Below are 17,646 nucleotides of genomic sequence, written 5' to 3'. Positions count from 1 at the left end.
GACGCTAGCTACTACCAACAACTGCATTGAATTTCCTGTATTTCCGAACATTTTAGGAGGCTTAGGAGTATTTAAATTTCTACTGAAGCAATTCAAATGATCAGATTTAATGTTCACTAAAAAAAAATGTTTCATTTTCTAAATCATTTTCATTTGCAATGATCATTCATTTCATTTTTGTTTTCATTTTCAATGATCAGGTTTATTTTCACTTTGAAAATGTTTTACATTTTCACATAAGTTTTCGCGAGTTTTAACTGTCTCCGGATAAACGAACTACGGCTAAAATACAAATTATCCTTACATAGATCCTTACACAAAATATCCATATCCTTACATAGTTGTAATACACGAAGTAGATTATTAAATATTTGGAAAAGATATTGAGGATGATAGAAACGATTTTAAAAAGTGGCAAAACAAACAGTTTATGACTGAATGTGGGTGAAAATAAATTTAATATATTTATGCAGTGTCTAAAGATATTGTCAGTCAAACATCAGTTGAGTATTTGATATCATCATTGTGTCAGACAGAAATGTAATTAAGATCTAAATTACAATGTAATTAATCAGATCTAAACTATTCATTCATTGACATGATTTTAGATGAGCTTCAAAATAGCAATCTCTACGGAATCCTAAAACGAAAAAAAAAGAAAAACTCAGAGCTTTCAAACAGTCCGTGGTAGTGAATTGTAAGTGAAGTAAGACCCGTGTTAATAGCAATTCAAACTCATAAAGACAGAATTTGATAATAAATAATGTATCAAATGAATCGACTAAGGTGGATCCAAATATATAAAACTCATTGAGTTTCAATACATGAGTCAAAGTTATGATCTTAATGATATTCATGTAAAACTTTTAAAAAGGGGGAACACTCCAACAAATGGGAGTAATCTTGATGGAAAAAAACACCCTAAAATTCAGAATATCAGATAACCTAAAGCAGAGGATTCAAGCCCCTATCTACCAAACTAAGCCATTTCGTATTTTTTTTTTCCGAGGCGAATGATATGCATGTGTTTATTCTTTTATTTTGTATTTATTTGTTTTTTTTTCAGGTGGTGCTGTTTCGAGCCAGTGGTCCTTAAACACCGGGATGGGGATCTTAGTAACGGGAACTGAAAGTTCAAGCGCCTTTTTTTAAACAACTGAAAAGATTGTGCCATGGAGAAGTAGACTTTCCTGCCACTATGTGGAGCACAACAAAAATTTTGGTCCAGAGTGGACAAAAGGCCTTTTTAGGCCTATTTTTTAATCCCATATAAGATATGTTTCAGATAAGTATGGAGGGGGAAAGAAAACTTATTTTCTTGCCTCCCTTCATTCTGAAAAATGTTCTTGGACTATTTCTGGAATAATGGTGCTCTGAAATGATCCCCCCCCCCGCTCCTAGCTTAAAATATAACTTCCATGTGGTTACCTGCACTGAAGGGGAAAAGGGAGAGACACCTCTTTTTCCCTTACATCTTCGTGAATTGACGCCACTGGGTGGGGGTACACCTCATATATGGGAAAATGCACGCTCGTTTTAGGTTTTAATATCATTCTTAACTTTCATTCGAAAAAACTATTGTTTTTTAATTCAATAATTTAGATAGACCCCAAGCTTTATAAATTTTCTACATCATTTACGAAAATATTGGTTTAAAGCAGGTAGCTCTTTGGCTCTTTTATACGCCTAAAATGGTTGGATAATTCCAAGTTTTCTTGACAAAATATTGTAAGAAAAAAAATGAATGCTCATCCTTTTAAACGGGTAGGAAACACTTCAATTGTTTGCAAAATTATAGTTTAAACTGAATCGCTTTCTGGGAGTAAAATTAAGTTTTCTTTTGTGCTCAGCTTATGTTGGGTACACGATAGAGGATATTTACCTCAGTAACGATTTTAGACCTCATAATCAGGGGGGAGGGCAAGGTACCTGAATAGGAGTGTAAAATATAAAATAAAAGGAATCTAATGTTAGATGTCAGAAAAACTGGGAGGGGCAGCTGCCTCTCCTTGTCCAAGTCAGAACCGCTACTGATTCATTTTGCATTCAAGATCTACAGTTCCTTCTTAATTAAGTTAAAAAAAACTTCTCCTGTAAAAGAAGTTTTTCAAAGAAAAGTAAAGAGCTGCAAAAGCTAAAGACGAAATGAGATAATAATAGTTCAAACTTGAAACGAACAAAAATTAAACGAAAAAACTTAAAACGAACGAATGCCATTTGCGCTCTACTAAAAACAACTTTCATTTCGAGGAGTGCGCTTTTTATTTACCATAAAATCAGCAAAAAAAGAAAGAAAACCTTCGTATTAACCAATATTACTGAAAAATTACTAATGAAAGTAAACTACCTATTTAATATATTCGTGTTATTTACTCCTTGAAGCCTCAGCAACTTTGGATTAATAACGTTATTTATAAAAGATTCAAACTTTAAAAAAATTTTCATTTCGAGGATTCATACTAAAAACAACTTTCATTTCGAGGAGTGTGCTTTTTATTTACCATAAAATCAGCAAAAAAAGAAAGGAAACCTTCGTATTAACCAATATTACTGAAAAATTACTAATGAAAGTAAACAACCTATTTAATATATTCGTGTTATTTACTCCTTGAAGCCTCAGCAACTTTGGATTAATAACGTTATTTATAAAAGATTCAAACTTTAAAAAAATTTTCATTTCGAGGATTCAAACTAAAAACAACTTTCATTTCGAGGAGTGTGCTTTTTATTTACCATAAAATCAGCAAAAAAAGAAAGGAAACCTTCGTATTAACCAATATTACTGAAAAATTACTAATGAAAGTAAACTACCTATTTAATATATTCGTGTTATTTACTCCTTGAAGCCTCAGCAACTTTGGATTAATAACGTTATTTATAAAAGATTCAAACTTTAAAAAAATTTTCATTTCGAGGATTCAAACTAAAAACAACTTTCATTTCGAGGAGTGCGCTTTTTATTTACCATAAAATCAGCAAAAAAAGAAAGGAAACCTTCGTATTAACCAATATTACTGAAAAATTACTAATGAAAGTAAACTACCTATTTAATATATTCGTGTTATTTACTCCTTGAAGCCTCAGCAACTTTGGATTAATAACGTTATTTATAAAAGATTCAAACTTTAAAAAAATTATTCGTGTTCAACAGAGTGCAAAGGACGCTCTGGCCCCTAGAAGCCTTAGGGGGCGTCAGCCCTTCTCGTGTATATAACAATTTCTATTTGTTTTAAGTTTGACTTGATTATTCATTGTAATTTCTTCTCGTTTTAAGCTTGAATTGTTATTTTGCTTTGTTTCTGCTCATGTTTGTTTACTTTTTTTAAGAAAACTTTTCTTTTATGGAAATATTTTTCAAATTAATTTCCATTCGTTTTTAATGACAGTTTTTTTTATTTGTTAATATAAGTAATGTTTGTAAAATTTTTTCTGGTTTTTCTGCATGAGAATTGTGACTTTGGTTTGCTGTTTAGAACATATTTAGAATCTGTGTGCTATTTAGAAAAGATAGAGCAAAGAATATTTACCTTGCATTCAAGATTGACAGTACCTTCTTGGGATAGTACTGCTTTAAGGCCTTCTAAGAAACGAGGCTTCTTGAAATTTCTAGGCACTGTTAATCGTAAGGAGCACGAACTCACACTGTGTCCGAAGTCATTTAGTGCCACACACTTCCATTCACCCTGTAAAAAGAAACTGTGTTATGTGCGCCTTTCTGAAGATCAACTACTGAAGGTTTTACTTCCCCTATCCTTTTTTAGTGTCATAGCATACATTTTGAGGTTCAAGGTCAATTGTCATCGGATATATTTTTTGCATGCCCCTCCCCCGCCCACAAAAATTCTGGACATTATCTTTTTTTATCCGATGTTGGTTTAATTGATGTTAAAAAGCCTTGTTTTTCAATAAAAAAACCACATTTCAATTTTTCCCAGTGTTTGTTTTAGCGACTTATTCAATTTGGTCGTTGACCAGAAAATATCACTTTTAAATTGGAGCTTCTTTAGTGAATATTCTATTATAATTTCATCAAATATTGTATGTTGCTAATTATCAATAAGTTGTAAGTTGTCAATATAAACATTACGACCATGGGCGCGGGCCGGGGGGGGGGGGCATGACCCCCCACTAGAAATTTGGGACTATATAGTAATTATAAGGAAACCAAAGGGAAAAAAAGCAGAATAGGGAAAAACAATACGAGTGACCCCTAACAAGTTTTGCAAAAATTTTTTTTTCCTATATGATTTGGTTGGAGCAAATAAAACCAAAAAAACAAATTCTTCATACTAATGAATGGTAAGTAAATAACGATCCTTGTCAATAGGAAAAGTATAAGAACATAAGTACTGATATCATTAAGTCAAAGATTCAGCTCTCTATGGTGATACTCAATATGTGTTCGTTTCGTAGTAATTAGTGCATTTTTTAGAATATAAGAAAGTTTGTATAATTATAGAAAACACTAGGAAAACAACTTAATAAGGGACAATTTCGGTAAGAATATGCCGTCCACTTTTGCTTGCATTGCAAGAGTACCCAACCCATGAGCTGATATATGAAGCCATTATAATCTAAAATTTTTCCACTGGACGGAATGCTAAGAATTTCTGTATTTTCCACCTGAACGGATAGATTTTTGTGTTTTATTATCATTTTTTTTTGTTTCAAGGAGTGATTGTATTTATCTATTTGTCAATTTGAAAAAGATTCAATTTCTTACAGTTATGAATCATAAAGGTGTCAAATATACTGGCTTTTGGCATTCAAAATTACATTAAAAATATTGAACTAAAAATTTTTATTTGATTTTCTTAATCTTAGTTTTGATGTTTTACTTAGAAGAAACTACTTTGGTAATGCGTTACTTTTTATAAATACTGAGTCTAAAAGCATTAAATATTTTAGTGTTTGATAACCAAGTTCAAAACTGTCGATATTGTTAAACAATATCCGTCCAACGCTTCAGCATCGCTCAACAGAACTTAATGCTGGGAGTTTGTATCTTATTTATTGTAAGTAGGCTATTGCTTTCTGTATTTTTTGTAACTACTTACTTTTTTTCATTTTTAAATACTTTTACTTTGATTGCCATACTTCTAGGAAATTGTTTGCCTCTAATCTTCATTAAATAAATAAAAAAAAACAAGTTTTTTCAACTGAAACTAAGGAGCAACATTAAAACTAAAAACGAAAATAAATTATTACATATATGAGGGCGGTTGCCCCCTCCTCAACACCTTGCTCTTCAAGCTACGGCTTTTTGGCACTTCAAAAAATTTGCTTAATGTTCTAGTTAAACAACCTGTGTGCTTTAGGAATTGATTTTAAAGAACTGGGACAAAATTTAAACTTTAATGCAAAGAACGAGATGTTGAAGAGGGGCCAACCCCCCTGATATGCGTAATAATTTCTGTTTGTTTTAAGTTTTAATGTTGCTCCTTACTTTCAGTTGAAAAATTATGTTTATTTTTATTTTTGATCATTTTTTAAATAACGCCAGGCTACCTGGCTCAATCTCCGCGGAGAAATCCCCATCCCAATTGAAATTTCCTCTGGATAATTTAATCCTGGCGAAGATTTACCCTGGACAATTACCCTTAACATCTCCACGCGTAAAGTCAAATCAACAAAGAGAAAGCAAGACATATAGGCCTAAAGACTTTTTGTCTATGAATTCTAACAAATTCACCCAGCATAGAATTTCTTCTTAAAATTTCACCCCCTGAAAATTCTCCCAGCAGGAAATTCGTCCTCCCCTCCCCACTCGAAAAATGTATGCATACTTCCCAATAACAAGTAAAACAAAGGGCGATTTTTATAACTTAAACACCATTCCCCAGGGACTATAGGGGGTCATTTTATCTCCATAGACGTTATCGGGCCTTTCATCTATGCTGAAGAAAAAGCTATCTCAAAATTTTGATCAGATGACTTTGGAAAAAAGCGACGTGGGAGGGGGCCTAGTTGCCCTCCATTTTTTAGTCACTTGAAAAAGGGCACAAGAACTTTTCATGTCCTTGAAAATGAGCCCTATTCTGATGTTCTAGGCCTACTAGGTCCATACGATCACCCCTAGAAAAAACAACAACAAATAAACACGCATCCGTGATTTTTCTTCTGGCAAAATTTACAAAATTCTACATTTTTGCAAATATGAGCTTGAAACACATACGGTAGGGTTCTTTTATACGCTTAATCTGATGGTGTTATTTTCATTAAAATTATATGACTTCAAGGGGGTCTTTCCCCTTTTTTCTGAAAATCCGACAAATTTTCTAAGGCTCGTAGCTTTGATGGGGAAGACTAAACTTAATGAAACTGATATATTTGGAATCAGCATTATAAACCAATTCTTTTGATATTTCTATTGGTATCAAAATTGCGTTTTTTAGAGTTTTGGCTACTATTAAGCCAGGTCACACACTTTCATGAAATGTAGTTTAACAAATAGAAAAGGTTTTTCAACTAAAGCAAGGAGCAAGTTAAAACTTAAAACAAATATAAATCACTCTATATAAGGGGGACTGCCCCCTTTTCGACACCTTGCTCATTACAAAAGTTTTTTAGTGCTTTGAAATACATTTTTTTGCCAGTTGCAAGTTCTCTTAAAAAATTTGGGAAAAAGCCAAACTTCATCGTAACGAGTAAGGAGCTAAGGAGGAGACAGCCCCCTTCATACAAAGAATAATCTGTTCAAATAAGTTTCAAATCTGTTCCTTACTTTCAGTTGAAAAGCTCTTTTTTTATTTAATTTCTGATTGCTTTCCAAATCATACCCAGGCCTAACCAGGAAATAATTTGAGGCAACGGCCCCTTAGATACCTGGTCGATTGCTATTAAAATGTTTAATTCACTTATTATACGACGATTAGTAACGTCCTACTTTTAAATTTTAAATTTCAATTTTGGATAAAATTTGAATAGACTTAAAAAATTGGCGATGAATAGTAATTTAGGAGAAAGGTCCTTGTTAATATTATTGCTAAAGAATTTTGGTTGGATGAAAAGGAGTATTATTGTTTCTATGGATGGAAGTTCTGTGAGACTTTTGATCTTCTACATAACTGAAGCCATCACAACCTCTACAATAGGATTTTCTTGTTGATAAATACATTACATATTTTTTTTAAATACTTTGAAAAAATATTACCATTGAAAATTGCTGAAAACTAAGTTCCTAGCAATATTTGCCATCCCACAGAAATTTCATGGCGGGTCTGATGATGACCTGCTTTGCCTTTTTGACCTCTGTGCTGGTAGATATGGGAATCTAACATATTAGATATGTATAGAGACACCTTTTAATTAATTCCTACTCCCCTTCCTATCTCAACATTTATCTGAAGCCTCATGAAGAGTAAGCAGTTTGTCCATTAGAATGTACTTCTGAAGGAATCTACCCTACCCCTACCTCAACAATGACTCACTCCCTCTAAATATAGCTGATACGCAATTACAGATCACCAAACATAGCTTAATTTCGTTATAAATGAAGCGAATGAACTTGGTTGAATCTAGTGCTGCCACCGTGTGGCATTACTTCCTTTGCAACTGGGACACCTAAAATATAGTTATTGCTACTTTAAAATCAATTAGCTTCTCAGGATTCTAAAATTGATTGCAAATTCGTCCTCTTCGAGGTAAAGTTGTATTTTGTGCCGTAAACCATCTAAACTGTCATCCAACCACCACTGCTGTTTTGGCGTCTGGCCCCTCCCCCCTGCAAAATTTTCTGCCGGTGCCCTTGATTACAACAGAAAGTAATACCCCCTCCTCAATTCTATTACGACGTATTACTTCCTATATTAAATATGAATGCACGAATTAAGCATTAGAAAAAAAAAAAAAAAAAAAAAAAATAAAAAACACAATTTATGTCATCTATGTGGACAACGTTTATTACAAGGGATGTTAAATAATTTAGCACTCGTACAATATTAGGTAAAATGCCTAAAATGAAAGAAACGATTCTTTATTTTTTACTCTTTCCAAATATGATGGTCAGTTTTCTCATAATGTACTGCTTCCTGATGCTCTCAGCAGGGACGAATCTCTAGTATTTTATTGGGGGGAAAAAGGGGTCCATATCCGGATAGTCAAGGGGCATGGGGTATATAAAAAATATTTTTCTCCACATTATTGGGGGGGCAACTGCCCCCCCCCCCCCAATGACGCCCCTGGGTCCCCGATAAAGCCCGAGGAATATATAAAAAACTAAACAATGAATTCTTACTTTATACTAAGCACGATATTTCTATTAATAAGGTTATCATGTTTCCTTCCATTGCTATCCACTTTTTACAATTATTTCAAATAATATTTTGGTAAATATTGCAATCACAAACGAAATTCAAGTCAAGACTGCAAAAAACCGTTTTAACAAAGAACCTATGACGCATCACTAGGTTCAATTAATAGGGAAATACATTTTTAGGGCTATATATGGGTCCTTAGAGGAGGGGAATGTAGGGTCAGAAAGGAAGCCATAACATTTGGTAAAAGCATGCAATAAGGAATCTAATGGTACTAGTTTTATTTTATTAGTTTATTTCCACAAGAACCGGCCAACCACTAAACTGACACCCAATTCTTTCTTCAATTCTCTTTTACAAACTCCTTTAATATGGTCTCCAAACACTAGAAAATCCAGGGGTCCCACCCCCCCCCCACCCAAGATTTTCTGGTGCCCTCCATTCTCTTGTTGGCACCCTTTTCACATTGGGCCTCCCCCAAGATTTTGCTGCCCTGTCTCCAAATACGCATTTTCTTCTTAAAACTAAGTTTTGTTTTCTATTTCCTGGCGTCCAATCAGTGTTGTTACATAGGAAATGCAGCATTTTCAGACTAATGCTGAATTATTTGGCCCCAAGATACAACTAATCTTTGCTCTTATTTCTAAAATTGCAGGATTTGCAACCTAAGGCTACGTTATTTGCCTCAAAATATAATACCTATCAAAACGTACAACATAAGAACATAATGAAACATAAGTTCATCGGAGGGGAGGGGATTTTCAGCCCGGAGGAATGTTCATCAGGGGGGGGGTATTTTCAAGAGGGGATAAGCCTAGCACCATCCATGACAGAGAAAAATCCCTGATTGATAACACTTTGTATCCTAGAAGCTGCGAGGGTAGTAGAGATGACCCTATAACTCCCATCACTCACCCCTGCTGCCATCTACAACTTTTTTTACATAGTTTATGTCTGTTTGTTGTCAGTGAGAATGAAAAAACAGGAATTTTGTCACATTTATGTCTGTTTCTATGGATGGTTATGTGTGTAGGTCAATTTATTTGATGTTTTTCATGGATGTCAACAGTAATTTATGGATGTTTTTATGGTTTTTGTTAGTGAGAATGAAAAAACCGGAACTTTCTCACATTTATTTCTGTTTTTATGGTTTTTGTCAGTGAGAATGAAAAAACAGGAACTTTCTCACATTTATTTGATGTTTTTCATGGATGTCAACAGCAATTCATGTCTGTTTTATGGTTTTTGTCAGTGAGAATGAAAAAACAGGAACTTTCTCACTTTAATGGATGTCAACATCAATTTATGACCTAAATTTCCAAAGGTGTCGATGTTGTTGATGTTGTAAGTGCACGCTCTCAGCGAATGTCAAGGTCGATGTTGTTGTTGTTGTTGTAAGTGCACGCTCTCAGCGAATGTCAAGGTCAATGTTGTTGTTGTTGTTGTAAGTGCACGCTCTCAGCGAAGTTTATGAGTTTCCAGTAATTTGGAACACCTGTGCTGTCGACCTCAATTCCCCTATCGTGAATCAATAATTCCCCTTAGAAACAACAAATTAATTCCCCTTTCTTGACAGATCAATCAACCAATGACATCATCTGTCAGACTTTAAAAATTTTCACCTAGAAACGATTCTCCAGGAATAGATCCAAGTCATTAATGTCTTTGCCTCGGAAACAACTCTACTGGTCGAACTCCAAAAGATATTAATAACCAAACGCCATGGAAACAATTCTCCAAGAAACATCTTAGCGATGAATTGTTTTAGCGTGGAAATCAGGTTTCTTAGTAATTTGAAATGCGTCAGCGCAGAGATGCCAAAAACAAAAGGAACACGCTGAAATTACGTTTAGAGATTATTTGGGCGAAACCGTTTTAGACAGGTTATGGAATTATTTCGGCGAAATAGTTAGAGACATTTTGAAAGATGATTTAAAAGAGGATTTTAGAAGAGGATTCGAGGGTGAAACTCTGTGGTCATTATAATTCACAAGTTCCATTTTAACAGTGTTGTTAGGTCTCCTATCACAAACCCCAAGAGTTCCGATGCCCCCACCCCAACCCCGCAGGAAGCCCCCGGTCCTCAAAGGTTCTCCGGATTCCCAAAGGGCCCCCGGCACCCCACCGGCTCCTGAGCCACCATTTTTATACTATTTTAAGGCTTTATTATATCTTTTCAGAACATATTCTTATTTTAGGGAATTATTTCGGCGAAATAGTTAGAGACATTTTAAAAGATGATTTTTGAAGAGATTTTAAAAGAGGAGTTGAGGGTGAAACCCTCTGGTAGTTATAATGCAAAAGTTCCATTGAACAGTGTTTTGAGGTCCCCTAACACAAACCACAAGGGTTCCGATCTTCCCCCTCTAACCCCGATGGACTCGCCCCGTCCTCAAAGGTCCCCCAAGCTCCCAAAGGACCACCCGGCCCGCAAGGGTCCCAGAGACCCTCAAAGGATCTCCCCGAGCCCCGTCTTTCGTTGATGAGTGTTGTCTGAAACTTATGATTTGGGATATGTAAATTACTATTTCGAACTTTTCTGAGCTAGATTTCTTAGTCTTTCGTGGGTGTGTGTTGTCTGAAACCTATGATGTGGGATGGATGGATTGCAATTTTTGACTTTTATTAGCCGGTCATATGTATGTGCTGTCAGAAAATTATGATTTGGGATGTGTAGTTTGAAAGTTTGACCTTTAAGAGCTATGATTATTAGTCTCTCATAAGCGTTTATTGTCTGAAACTTCTAGTTTGGGATGAATAGTTTGCTATTTCAGGCTTTTCTGAGCTAAGGTTTCCTAGTATTTTGTAGGCGAATGTTGTCTGAGACTTATGATTTGGGATATGTAAATTACTATTTCGGGCTTTTCTAAGCTAGATTTCTTAGTCTTTCGTTGGTGTGTGTTGTCTGAAACCTATGATTTGGGATGGGTGGATTGCTATTTTTGACTTTTCTGAGCTGGATTTCTTAGCTGTTCATAGGTGTGTGTTGTCTGAAACTTATGATTTGGGATGGTTAATTTGCTATTTTTGACTTTTCTGAGCTAGGTTTCTTAGCCTTTCATATGTATGTGCTGTCAGAAAATTATGATTTGGGATTTGTAGTTTGCTTTTTGGACTTTTCAGAGCTAGGATTCTTAGTCCCTCATAGGTGTTTGTTCTCGGAAGCCTATAGTTTGGGATGAGTAGTTTGTTATTTGTGGCTTTTCATAGCATGATTGCAGATTCGGTCGTAGGTGTGTGTTTTATTAAGCCTATGATTTTGTTTGGGTGTGCTACTGTTTTTTTAATATTAATGGAAAGATTTTTTAGCAGACATTAGGTGTGTGTTTTATGAGACATAGGATTCGTATTGTGTGGATTGCAATTTTTGACTTTTCTGAGCTTGATTTCATAGCCTTTCATAGGGATGTGTTGACTGAAACCTATGATTTGGGATGAGTGGTTTGCTTTTTGGACTTTTCAGAGCTAGATTTTTTAGCCGTTCATAGGTGAGTGTTGTCTGAAACCTATGATTTGGGGTGGTTAATTTGCTAATTTTGACTTTTCTGAGCTAGGTTTCTTAGACTTTCATAGGTGTGTTTTGTCAAAAAATTATGATTTGGGATGTGTAGTTTGCTATTTCAGGCTTTTATGAGCTAAGGTTTCCTAGTATTTCGTAGGTGAATGGTGTCTGAAACCAATAGTTTGGGATGAGTAGTTTGCTATTTCAGGCTTTTATGAGCTAGGTTTCTTAGCCTTTCGTAGGTGTGTGTTGACTGAAACTTATGATTTGGGATATGTAATTTGCTATTTCCGACTTTTCATAACCATATTTCTTAGTCTTTCGTAGGTGTGTGGTGTCTGAAACCTATGATTTGGGATGTGTGGGTTGCTATTTTTTGACTTTTCTGAGCTGGATTTCTTAGCCTTTCGTAGGTGTGTGTTGACTGAAACCTATGATTTGGGATGGTTAATTTGCTATTTTTGACTTTTCTGAGCTAGATTTCTTAGCCTTTCATAGGTGTGTTCTCAGAAAATTATGATTTGGGAGGTGTAGTTTGCTTTTTGGACTTTTCAGAGCTAGGATTCTTAGTCACTCATAGGTGTTTGTTGTCTGAAACTTCGAGTTTGGGATGAGTAGTTGGCTATTTCAGACTTTTCTGAGCTAAGGTTTCTTAGTATCTCTTAGGTGAGTGTTGTCTGAAACTTATGATTTGGGATATGTAAATTACTATTTCGGGCTTTTCTGAGTTGGATTTCTTAGTCTTTTATAGGTGTGTGGTGTCTGAAACTTATGATTTGGGATGAGTGGTTTGCTTTTTGGACTTTTATGAGCTGGATTTCTTAGCCTTTAGTAGGTGTGTGTTGACTGAAACCTATGATTTGGGATGTGTAGTTTGCTATTTTTGACTTTTATGAGCTAGGTTTCTTATCCTTTCATAGGTATGTGCTGTCAGAAAATTATGATTTGGGTTATTTAGTGTGCTAGTTAATGCTAGTTTGATCATAGGCGTCTTAGTATGTCGTAGGTGATTTTTATGTGAAACACATTGTGTGGGATCAGTAGTGTAATATTTTTTGACCTTTCTGACTTAGGCTTATCAGTCTTTCGGTTGTTAGTTTTGACTGAAAAATATGATTTGTGATATATATTTTGCTATTCTTGACTTTTCTGAGCTGGATTTATTAGACTTTCATAGGTGTGTGTTGACTGAAACCTATGATTGGAATGAGTGGTTTGCTATTTTTGTCTTTTCTGAGCTAGATTTCTTAGCCTTTCATAGGTATGTGTTGTCAGAAAATTAAGATTTGGGATGTGTAGTTTGCTATTTGGAATTTTCAGAGCTATGATTCATAGTCCATCATAGGCGTTCGTTGTCTGAAACTTCTAGTTTGGGACGAGTAGTTTGCTATTTCAGGCTTTTCTGAGCTAAGGTTTCATAGTCTTTCATAGGTGAATGTTGTCTGAAACCTATGATTTGGGATATGTAAATTACTATTTCGAGCTTTTCTAAGTTAGATTTCTTAGTCTTTCGTTGGTGTGTGTTGTCTGAAACCTATGATTTGGGATGGGTGGATTGCTACATTTGACTTTTCTGAGCTGGATTTCTTAGCCATTCATAGGTGTTTGTTGTCTGAAACCTATAGTTTGAGATTACTAGTTTGCTATTTTCGACTTTTCTGAGCTAGGTTTCTTAGCCGTTCATAGGTGAGTGTTGTCTGAAACCTATGATTTGGGATATGTAAATTACTATTTCGGGCTTTTCTGAGTTGGATTTCTTAGTCTTTCATAGGTATGTGTTGTCTGAAACCTATAATTTGGGATGTGTGGGTTGCTATTTTTTTACTTTTCCGAGCTAGATTTCTTAGCCGTTCATAGGTGAGTGCTGTCTGAAACTTATGATTTGGGATGGTTAATTTGCTATTTCCGGCTTTTATTAGCTAGGTTTCTTGACCTTTCATAGGTGTGTGTTGTCAGAAAATTATGATTTGGGATGTGTAGTTTGCTATTTGGACTTTTCAGAGCTAGGATTCTTAGTCCATCATAGGTGTTTGTTGTCTGAAACCAATAGTTTGGGATGAGTAGTTTGCTGTTTCAGGCTTTTCTGAGCTAGATTTCTTAGCCTTTCATTGGTGAGTGCTTTCAGAAAATTATGATTTGGGATATGTAAATAATATTTCGTGCTTTTCTGAATTGGACACTTCTAAATTTTTCCGTAGAAGATAGGAAAAGTTATACTATGATTGTGATTATTTTCCATAAAGATAAAAAGTTTCACTTTAATTCTAAATTTTCTTAAATTCAATTCCGACCTTTCTCAAAGAGATGAAAACATTTAAAGTTCTGTTCCAAATATTTTCCCGGAAGAAGAAAAGTTCAACTTCGATTCTGAATTTTCTCAATGAAAATGAAATAAGTTATTGATCAAATCTATTTTCCTAAAATAATATAAAAATTTCCACTTCAGATCAGATTTTTTTCTCAATGAGATGAAGAAATTTAAAGTTCTGTTCCAAATTTTTCATAGAAGATAGGAAAAGTTATACTTTGATCGTGAATATTCGAGTTCTATTCTGAATTTTACCAAAGAACACAATTCAATTCTAATTTCCCGAATAAAAAATTTAAAGTTCAATTCTAAATTTTTTGGTGGAAGATAGAAAATGTAATACCATACTTGTGAATATTTTCAAGGAAGATAAAAAGTTCTAGTTCAATTTAAAATTGTCTCAACGAAGTGAAGAAGAATTCAAGTTCTCTTCTGAATTTTACCAAAGAACACAATTCAATTCTAATTTCTCCAGAGAAAATAAAAATCTTCCACTTCAGTTCTTTATTTCACAAAGACATAAAGAAATTTAAAGTTCAATTCTAAATTTTTCGGTGGAAGATAGAAAAAGTAATACCATACTTGTGAATATTTTCATGGAAGATAAAAAGTTCTAGTTCAATTTAAAATTTTCTCAACGAAGTGAAGGAAAGTTCAAGTTATCTTCTGAATTTTCTCAATGAAAAAGAAATTAGTCATTGATCATTTCTATTTTTCCAAATAATTTAAAAATTTTCCCTTTAGTTCAGATCTGCCTCAAAGAGATGAAAAATTTAAAATACTGTTCCAAATGTTTCACTGAAGATAAAAAAAGTTCAGGTTCTCTTCGGAATTTTACCAAAGAACACACTTCAATTCTAATTTCTCCAGAGAAAACAAAAATCTTCCACTTCAGTTCTTTATTTCACAAAGAAAAAAAGAAATTTAAAGTTCAATTCTAATTTTTCGGTGGAAGATAGAAAAAGTAATACCATACTTGTGAATATTTTCATGGAAGATAAAAAGTTCTAGTTCTTTTTAAAATTTTCTCAACGACGTCAAGGAAAGTTCAAGTTCTCTTCTGAATTTTACCAAAGAACACACTTCAATTCTAATTTCCCCAGAGAAAACAAAAATCTTCCACTTCAGTTCTTTATTTCACAAATACATAAAGAAATTTAAAGTTCAATTCTAAATTTTTCGGTGGAAGATAGAAAAAGTAATACCATACTTGTGAATATTTTCACGGAAGATAAAAAGTTCTAGTTCATTTTAAAATTTTCTCAACGAAGTCAAGGAAAGTTCAAGTTTTCTTCTGAACTTTACCAAAGAACACACTTCAATTCTAATTTCTCCAGAGAAAACAAAAATCTTCCACTTCAGTTCTTTATTTCACAAAGACATAAAGAAATTTAAAGTTCAATTCTAAATTTTTCGGTGGGAGATAGAAAAATTAATACCATACTTGTGATTATTTTCACGGAAGATAAAAAGTTCTAGTTCAATTTTAAATTTTCTCAATGAAGTGAAGAAAAGTTCATGTTCTCTACTGAATTTCACCAAAGAACACAATTCAATTCTAATTTCTATGGAGAAAATAAAAATCTTCCACTTCAGTTCTTTATTTCACAAAAGACATAAAGAAATTTAAAGTTCAATTCTAAATTTTTCGGTAGAAGATAGAAAAAGTAATACCATACTTGTGAATATTTTCCCGGAATATAAAAAGTTCTAGTTCAATTTAAAATTTTCTCAACGAAGTTGATAAAATGAAAAGTGAAGAAAAGTTCAAGTTCTCTTCTGAACTTTACCAAAGAACACACTTCAATTCTAATTTCTCCAGAGAAAACAAAAATCTTCCACTTCAGTTTTAAGTTCCCCAAAGAAATAAAGAAATTTAAAGTTCTATTCTAAATTTTTAGATGGAAGATAGAAAAAGTAATACTATGACTGCGATTGTTTTCCATGAAGATCAAAAGTTTCCCTTTATTTATAATTTTTCTTAAATTTAGTTCTGATTTTTCTCAAAGAGATGAAAAATTTAAAGTTCTGTTCCAAATTTTTCATAGAAGATAGAAAAAGTTATACATTGATTGTGTATATTCAAAATGAAGATAAGGAACTCCACTTTAATTCTGAGTTTTCTCGAAGAAGTCCAAATTTTTCAAGTTCTCTTCTGAATTTTCTTAAAGAAGAGAAAAAAGTTAACTCAATTCTGAATTTTACCAATGAAAATGAAAAAACATTCCACTTCAGTTCTTAATTTCTCAAAGACATAAAAAATTTAAAGTTCAGTTCTAAATTTTTCTATAGAAGATAGGAAAAGTTATACTATGATTGTGATTATTTTCCAGAGAAGATAAAAAGTTTCACTTTAATTCTAATTTTCTCAAGTTCACTACCGATTTTTTGGAAAGAGATGAAAAATTTAAAGTTCTGTTCCAAATTTTTCATAGAAGATAGAAAAAGTTATACATTGATTTGAATTTTTGACATGAAGATAAGGATTATCATTTAAATTGTGATTTTTCTTGAAGAATGGCAAAATGCTCAAGTTCTCTTCTGAATTTTCTTAAAGAAGTGAACAAAGTTAGCTTAATTCTGAATTTTACCAATGAAAAGGAAAAAGCCTCCACTTCAGTTCTTAATTCCTCAAAGACATAAAAATTCAAAGTTCTCTTCTAATTTTTCCAAGAAAATAAAAAAGGCTCCACTTCAGTTCTTGTTTTTTTCTCAAAGAGATGAAAAATATAAAGTTCTTTTATAATTTTAAATTAAATTTTAGCTCCTTTGTCTTATGGATTTACCAATAAAATTTTCAAATTAGAAAATGAATGACTCGTTCTATTATTAAAGACAATCGTACTAACTCGTCTGTATAACCTTCAAACCAATAGGTTAGGTTAGGTATAAATAAATATTAATAAATGAATAGAAACATTTCTACATGTTTAAGTTAGGTTAGGGTAGGTTAACTTATCTTGAGTGCTCATGATAAGTTAACCTAACCTTTTCCGGCGAGTATGGTTAGGTTAGGTTATACTAGATTAAGTTAGATTAGATTAGGTTAGGTTAGCCTACGTACGCTTCACTTAGGTTAGCTTAGGTTAGGTGAGAGACATGCAAAAAGTTAGGTGTATGTTTAGGTTAGGTTAGGTTAGAATAAGTTAGGTTAGGTTAAGTTAGGTTAGGCTAGGTTAGCCTACGCAGGCGCGCGTACGTAGGCAAACCTAGCCTAACCTAACTTAAACCAACCAAACTAAATCAAACCTAACCTAATCATACACCTAACTTTTTGCCTGTCTCTCACCTAACCTAAGCTAACCAAAGTGAAGCGTACGTAGGCTAACCTAACCTCACCTAATCCAATCTATCTTAATCTAGCCTAACCTAACCTAACCATACTCGCCAGAAAAGATTAAGTTAACTTATCATGAGAACTCATGATAAGTTAACCTAACCTAACTTAAACATGTGGAAATGTTTCTATTTATTTATTAATATTTATTTATACCTAACCTAACCTATTGTTTTGAAGGTTAGATGAACAAATTTGAACGATTGTCTTTAATAATAGAACGAGTCACTCATTTTCTAATTTA

The 17,646-nt window shown here is 33.5% G+C and overlaps 1 protein-coding gene across 1 annotated transcript in view; it reads right to left on the bottom strand.

The window, feature by feature from the left end:
• LOC148947628 (uncharacterized) overlaps positions 1-17,646 on the bottom strand; it is a 200,651-nt gene that overhangs the window by 71,967 nt on the left and 111,038 nt on the right. The window contains exon 12 of the mRNA XM_089095962.1: positions 3,528-3,683. Within this exon, the coding sequence (XP_088952088.1) occupies positions 3,528-3,683 (156 nt within the window). The remainder of the gene's footprint in view (positions 1-3,527; positions 3,684-17,646) is intronic.

Source organism: Artemia sp. Qi Xiang Cuo, chromosome 10, assembly GCF_049724085.1.
Source record: "Artemia sp. Qi Xiang Cuo chromosome 10, ASM4972408v1, whole genome shotgun sequence".
In the NCBI taxonomy this organism is placed as follows: Eukaryota; Metazoa; Arthropoda; class Branchiopoda; order Anostraca; family Artemiidae; genus Artemia; species Artemia sp. Qi Xiang Cuo.
Note: the sequence above shows the minus strand (reverse complement) of the source record. Positions and strands in the feature narration are given on the sequence as shown.